Source organism: Clytia hemisphaerica, unplaced genomic scaffold, assembly GCF_902728285.1.
Source record: "Clytia hemisphaerica strain Z4C2 unplaced genomic scaffold, Clytia hemisphaerica genome assembly, whole genome shotgun sequence".
NCBI classification, from domain to species: domain Eukaryota; kingdom Metazoa; phylum Cnidaria; class Hydrozoa; order Leptothecata; family Clytiidae; genus Clytia; species Clytia hemisphaerica.
In genome coordinates, this window is record NW_027103774.1 from 542465 (window position 1) to 550219 (window position 7755).

Here is a 7755-nt window from a genome sequence, read left to right on the forward strand (position 1 = left end):
AAACACGCAACATTTTTGGATTATAGTACTCGCCCAATATAGAAATTCATATCAATTATCTCAAACCATCTCATAGGTCATTTCCAGTATAATTTATTCTCAATGGCAAAATCTCTCATCGACTAACAAAGAAATTATGAACTCATGAAATCATAATTCCGTATAAAGGTCAGCCATGATGAATATTTAACATAAAAGTGGTGTTGGTAAAAGTTAAAGGGGTAATCAAATGGTTTGAGTTATTTGGTACTCTCGGGTACCTAATAGCCGCCCCCCCCCCCGCTAATTAATTTTTCGAAAAAAATTCCACCCAGGACATTCTTATTCCAACCCCCCCCCCCCGCTTATTGATTTTTGGGAAAATGTTTTTGAAATTTCCCTCTTTTGTCCTAATTCTGCTGTAATAGCCTCATTTTCAAAAGTTTTCCACCCAGGACATTTTTATTCCAACCCCCCCTGCTTATTAAGTTTTGAGATTTTTTCCAACCCCCCGCTTATTCCAAACCCCCCGGCTATTAGGTACCCGGGGGGTTTTAATATCAGAATGACGTATTGTGGAAGCAACCCATGTTGTATTACAATTTAGACCCTTTCTAAAGGTCAGGACCAAGAAATACAAGATTATCAAACTTAACTTTTTTGCTATCGAAGTTATGTTCTTATATAGTTTGCTCTTATAAAAAGAGTGTACAAGGTTATCAAACTTAATTTCTCGATATAGTCCACATTATATAGGATATAAGAAGCTTGAAAGACTGCAAAATTGTTTTATGAGTATATGAGTGTATAATATAACAGGGTTGTCTAAATTTTACTTAGATAATGATAATTATTCCTAATAAAATGTAACTTTTAGCTAATTGGGGTTATTAAAAAAATATAAAATTGCACCATTATTATCAAATTCATTGTAAACGTAAACTATACAAATTCAAAGTATATTACACATTTTAAATAATAAAATTGTCCTAATCCTAACTAAAGCTATCTTGAAAATGATCCCATCTCATCCCACAGAACTAGAGTTTAATGTTCCTGAGAGGGTCGACTGTATTCATGATATGCACCATTGCAATGTCTTCTGACATTACGTCACTTACCCAACAGCTGATTGGTTGTAAGTGACGTATAATAAGTCGATACGTCACTTTCAACCAATCAGCTGTTGGGGTTGGGTCCGTGGAAGACATTGCAATGGTGCATATCATGAATACAGTCCATTACATTGACCCATTGACGACTTCGAAGTCGATTTAAACCTCATAAGACGAAAAAGATTATGTAATAGATTTTTGATCATCCTCTGCGAAAAAGATTCTGCAATAAACTAATTTTAATTGGGTTAATAATATAGTCCAAAGACCAAAAAAAGCCAAAGCAAGCACATACCCCTAAATTTCTATCCCCATGGTGAAACAAAAGCCAAAAAATGGCTAAAGCCAAAGTTAGCTTTCATTTTTATTGTTAAGTCAAGATTTCAACAAGTGAATATCCTAAAACTCTCTTGTGCGAGATAAAATCAATCCATCGAGCATTGTCTCAGAAAACTAGCAACATTAGACAAACAATGATATTGATAAACTAGTAAACCAGTCGTTGAAAACAGACCCATATACAAAAAATCAAGCTCCAAATAAAAAGAATCGAAGGGGTGAAGTTGCGTCTCTTTTCTGAATTTCAACGACTAGAAGCTACTTCCCTCAAAAAACGTTGTTTAATTTTACAACTTTTTTTAGGTTTTTGAGAATCCATCCAACTTTTTTGACTAAATGATATTTCATAGTAACATTGAACATGGGAACATATAAATAAATGAGCATTTCTAAAAACGCAATAAACAGAAAGAAAAATAAATGCAATCCCGCACGGGTCAGACATACAGAAATCTGTATGTCTCTCCTTACGATTTTAGGTGAAGAAAAAAAGGCGTTGGAAGTAGCTTCTAGTCGGTTATTTTCCTTTTCTCTCACGCGCGCTGAATATTTAATTAGTGTTTACATTATTTGATTGACAGTTTTATTATAAGGTTACAAGTAATAACCGACTAGTTTACTAGTCTATGATATTCATGAATGGCTATGATTGCACATCAAACCTTTTTTCATGTTAAATTTTTCGTTTCATCTTAAGATCCTGTGAACATTAACAGGAATAACTTCTTGGATCCTTATTTTAGTGAAGCTTTGAGGATAAATTATATTTTGGTAACGAGCTTCCAAAGTATACCTACTGCCACCAAAATACAATCCACAGTAGTAGCTACTATGCTATTCGTGTCCAGCGTTAAACTTGAATAAGCTGCTACTGCAAAAAAAGTGATAATTATAGCCGAGCGAAGTAGTTTACTTCACTACTATGGTATGCATCCCAGTAGGGGTTGGTTGATTTGAACTATATGTTTAAACTTTTTGAGCTTGTTGTTACTTCAAAAAAGTGATGTGAATGTTGACATTGTGCTTGAAATTACGATGATGGTATAATAATTTCACGATACAAAGGACCGTTTGAACATAAATTTCAATTCTCTTCCATTGTGAAAACAGCTTGAAACGAACTCATTACTATGAATACACGACTTATAAATATATAAGTCGGTTTATAAGTCGTTGCTTCAATACACTATAGTTAGACTTTTCGACGACGTTATTGTTTGGGAGGTCATTATTGACATCTCCAACTCTCCATCATTGACAGCACCAATGGTGTTACTATATCATCACTGTCTGTTTACTCTCTGCTTGCATCATAAGTGAGGCTTGTATAGGGTTAGTTGCTACTACATGGACAGGTAATTCCCATAGCATAAGTTCAGTTTTTAGTGTATTTGGTATACCTGCATATTGTCTTTTTAAAGGTGTGTTTGATTCTGTATTATTAAGACTGTCTGTGGATTTATTTTTATTGTCTATTTTAATGATGGTGAATTCGAAATGCAATCTCCAGTGCACAGAGACTATGAGGTAAGGTAAGAGAAAATATTGGTAAAAGGAGGTACAATTGGACAGTAGTTTTCACTTGAAAAACTTCATGAACCTTTTGTAATAGTTATTTCATATCACAGCGTTTTTTTCTTCTTTAAATTTCAAAATTAAAAATAGTTCAAAAAGTTGGGGCTGTCTTCTTTATAATAAGGTTGGTAAGAAGGGTAGAAGCAACGATTGACCGTTAGAGTACACTCAACTAGGAAAAAGGGCCTGAAACGGCAAGCCAAAGGTATCTTCAAGGCCAGCTAGCCTTAAGTATTTGAACTCCTCTATTACCATATTACCGTTTAAAAAGGGGGGGGGGAGTTCTTTTTTCAGAGAATGGGAAAAGGGTGGGCAAAATCGTTTTCAAAATTTTAGGGGGGGGCAATCAAAAGGAGGGGGAGAAAAAATAGCTCCAAACTGTCAAGGGTGGGGAGAAAAAATCTGGGGAAAAAGATTTTCTGTTCTCTGGTGTCAAACATAAAACATAAAATATGTCTGTTCAACTTCAAGCTAAAAACTTGTAATAGTGTTTTATATTCGAGGTGGTGACAATTTACATTTTTTCTTTGTATATAGGGACGAGATAACATGAATGGGGGGAATTATTTTAAAAACCTTAGGGAGGGGAACTAAAAGGGGGGCAGAGAGATTTTTTTCAATTTTCAAGGGAGGGGAACCAACCTACTAGGACACTATGGCAGATACATAAGTCTTAAACAAAGAATTACAGTTTCATACCTAATTTATGTGTGAACTCCTCCGTAGCTGTGATAGGTATTGGTATTAGGAAGTTACTCTTGCTAGCAGAATAACAGCATTCCTCATGTCGACTTAGCGTGTTATAATGTACTGGTTCTGATGCTGAAGGTATGATCATACAGTTCTTGGACATCTTTTCTTCACATTGGAGCGATACAACATACTGCTCATTGAATAAAATAATAAGTTTAACAAGAATATTCATCATTGAAACTGGCAACTTTGAAAAATTAACGAAATTATTAATCTACAGTTATCTTACAACAATCTTACAATTAGTATATGTAATCACATGATAACGAGTGAAATTCGAATATAATTGCACGAGTGATTTTTTTGTTATTAATTTTCCGAGTCCGAAAGGACGAGGAAAATTCGAAACAAAAAAATCACGAGTGCAATTTTCGAATTGTACGAGTTATTATGTGATTACGAGCTAATCGCACAATGGCTTTCACTACTTTTTCCCAGTTAGGAAAATAAATTACAGAAATTACACTGAGAGTTTTATATTTTTCTATTCTCTTTATGTCTTTCTTTTATTGTTGTTTATTGATTTTCTTTCTCACAAAATAAATTTCGAATGCAATTAAAACGTTCGATGCAAAAAAAAAGTAAGAAAAAACATTAAAATCAATTTTGTAAATATTGGCGCCTCATTGAAGAGTGTGATTAACGATTAATTGCTCTCTACAGGATGCAATTAACGATTAATTGCTCTCTTTGAAGGCGCGCTAAAGAAGAAAAAATAACTCATCGTGCGATTAATATATTAATCCTACAGCCAGACTTGTGAATACTTTTCAGTAGTCGTTTGAAAAGGCAAACTTTTAGGAGACTAGAACAACTTTAAAATATTGAAACTCTGTATAAAAAAAATCAAATCATTTTTAGACGAAAAATAATACTTTGACTTTAAAATAACACTTTGACAAACCTTAACACATGGTATGGGAGAATTTTGAAAATCAAATGTTCCCAGTATGTCTTCACCCAAACGATAATAGTGTTTTGATAAACAAAACCTTCCTACAGCACCATTTACACTGTGAATGTTGTATGTATCTGAAAGAAACCAAAAAGAAATTTGATAAAATAAATAATATACAAATCAATTTATCCCTTGTATCTCAACAACTTAACTGAGATCAGATTGCGATCGTTTTCTGCCCACCACGCTGAGGCTCTAAAGGGATGGGTGAAAACATAACAATCTGACGAATATGCTGTCTCAAAATCGTAAGGACCGCACTCGTCTAAAAGGACTGGGAATGACAAAAAAGTTTCGTGATTGTGTTTGAAAATAGGGAGCCATATCAGTTTTCGACATTCAGGTGCACAACAAGATTCTTGTTGTAGATTTTACTGCGGGCTATTTTTTTCAGATGGTCAATTTTCAAGTGCCTTCAGAGGTTTACCGTTTTATCGAGCTGAAAATTTGTTACAGATTGTGACTTTTATGAGAAATAAACGTACATTTTTGATATTTTCTTACTTAGATTTCTTTTCACCGTGAAAGCTGTGAGAGCATCCATAGCCACGTCAAGTTTAGAATATTTTTGACTTTCACTTTCTTGCAAGAATGGATTCTGGCCAGTTATTAAATTGTCTGTTACTTCTGTCTCTGTGTCTCTGACAGGCTCTTGTTCCTTTGCTTTTTGTTTGAGAGCTTTGAAAATTCCTAAAAATAAGGAGAGGACAGGATTCCTAAAAGGAGGCGCAGGTGTGGATCAGTATAAAGTCAATCAACCATCCACTTGAAAACTCTTAAGATAAGGAAAGGACAGAATTCCTAAAAGGAGAAGCAGGTGTGGATCAGTATAAAGTCAATCAAACATAAAATTCTAAAGACCTTATCACTATTTAAGCACAAACAGATTGAAAATACACTTTACATTTAATGAAATTTTGACTTATGCTTTATCAGTAAATATTGGCTACAACGTAGTTAAAGTGACCCAATTACTATACATTGTCCATTATTTGAAATAAGTGAATCCATCGATCAACATTGTTGAATTACAATTTACACAGTGATTTTTCATTGGAACTTTTGTAAAATCGGGATTATTTTGGCTAATATCCCTTGTATCTCCTGAAGTCGTTCTCATAAGGAGATGAAATTTGGTATATATAAAGTCTCCTTATATTATAGCAATGTAAAAGTAGGAAAAAAAGTATTTTGATACATCAATCTGTTCACCAGTTATTGGGCACTTTCGTTTTCGAGAGATCCCTCTATCCCGTCCTCATCCCGGTTGAAATCCCTCTAAATCGGAATCAAGATAATTCCAGATAGAAAAGTACTAGAGATTTGAAATTTTCACAGAATGTACTTATATTGGTTCTCTAATGGATAAAAGAAAAAGAAATCATTTCTTCTCAGTTAATTTCCTAAAATTTGGCTAAAACAAGGAAATTTGAATCCGATTAATCCAATCAAAGATCGCCGTGTTATGATTTGAAGGTATTATAAAAACATGGTTGAATCTAATAGACTTTGGAAGCCATATTTGGGTGAACTCCCCCAAGGCTACGTAGAAAAAGAATGGTAATTTTTCTAATACCTTTCAATTCAATCACACGAAATGGAAGTCTTATCAAAGTGAGCGGTTTCCCAATACGTCCAACTCCAATGCATACTTTGTAATTCATTTTAATGTCTTGGCCACGATAGGATGGTGGAATGTTTGCTGGCAAAACTTCTTTATATTCAACTGCAGGAATGCAAATTAAAAATAAATTATAAACTTATTCATAGTATTAATTTTGAATCATTTAAGATCATTCAGAACCATTGACTAGTCGACTAGTAATTCTTTGTAAGATATAAATATTTCATTACTTCAATTCAAACAAGATATTGGCTAGTTTACTGCAGCCAAAAAGTAAAGCATTTGGCTCTGTTTGGCTACAGTCAACAAGCTTTTGTGTTTTCTTGAGATGTCTCTTAGAAAAAACAGAGAAGCATCATGGGTAAGATGCCTTGCAACCCTAATCTTCTTTCTGGCAAACAGTCCAATTTAAAAGGAAAAATATTTGGGTCTCCCTCGTTTGTGACTGCACAACTTACTACTTATGATAAACTATTGTGTACTTGGACAAGCTAAAAAGAAAAAAATACTAAAAATGATAAGCCCTTTTATTAACTGGATGTACTTACATTTCTTGGATTCACCAGGCTTCAAAGTCAGATCACAGAAAAGAATATTTGCCTCCGTTTTAAGTAAGCAATGTCCTCTTTCACCTGATTAGAAGAAAAAAAGATCTCAATTAGGTTTTCAAGATAATATATACAACACTAACGATATTCCAAGATATAAAAGGAGAATCTGAAGCTTAAATTTTCTTAATTATACCTAGACATACTGTATGTATGGTAATAACATAATAAAAACAAAAAAAGCTTTACCTTGATCAGGTGAGAAGCTTGTATGCCTTGCAGACCTATCATTTTTGCTTTCAATTGCATTTAATGGCATGCGATACTTTCTTTCATTCAGATTGCACTGACAATATAATTGTGCACTGGCATATGCAACAGTCACTGATTGATCACTACTGACTTTAGCGTCCATTATCATATTTTTGCTCCAGCGTTCAGGAGCAAGAACTCTGGTATCTGAAGAATGACGTTGATGTGACAGTTGTTTCGCTGCACTGACATGATCCTTTTTGGCTGTGTTTGTAAACACAATTTCACAGAAAATTTTCTCTTCAGGGATGAATACTGAGCGATGAAGGATGCGTGCTTCAATTTTAATCATGATATTTTATCTAAAACAATAAAAAACTATGCCACCAATACTATAAAACCCAACCACCATTCATCACAGACATCTTCTTTCCTCACTATTCTTCTTCTAATTCTCATGTTTTGTTAACGTTCCTTGGATATTTTATGATATTTTACACCACATAAGCATTTTTTTGCTTGAAGCCCCTAAAGATTTAATTCAGAGCATAGAAACTTTTGACTTTCTCCTAGTAACTGCCTAGATAAGATTACCCAATCTAAGCTACTTGT

At 33.8% G+C, this 7755-nt stretch overlaps 1 protein-coding gene across 1 annotated transcript; it reads right to left on the reverse strand.

Moving 5' to 3' along the window:
* Positions 1-1283: 1283 nt before the first annotated feature.
* On the reverse strand, positions 1284-7536 carry LOC136806131 (RAB6A-GEF complex partner protein 2-like). Its single transcript, XM_067062698.1, has 7 exons — positions 7141-7536; positions 6892-6975; positions 6296-6445; positions 5224-5409; positions 4666-4793; positions 3708-3891; positions 1284-2953 (listed from the first exon to the last, which is right to left on the reverse strand). Exons 1-7 carry the CDS (start codon positions 7493-7495, stop codon positions 2709-2711), a joined length of 1332 nt encoding a protein of 443 aa, XP_066918799.1. The 5' UTR covers positions 7496-7536; the 3' UTR covers positions 1284-2708.
* Positions 7537-7755: the final 219 nt, after the last annotated feature.

What these genes read in the sequence shown, in the direction of transcription:
- LOC136806131 (XM_067062698.1), bottom strand. Translation starts at nt 7,495, where the DNA reads ATGATTAAAATTGAAGCACGCATCCTTCATCGCTCAGTATTCATCCCT. An exon ending in CTCCCATACCATGTGTTAAG is followed by an intron (nt 3,892 to 4,665) that starts GTTTGTCAAAGT and finishes TTCAATGAGCAG; the next exon opens with TATGTTGTATCGCTCCAATG. An exon ending in GGAGTTCACACATAAATTAG is followed by an intron (nt 2,954 to 3,707) that starts GTATGAAACTGT and finishes CTTACCTCATAG; the next exon opens with TCTCTGTGCACTGGAGATTG.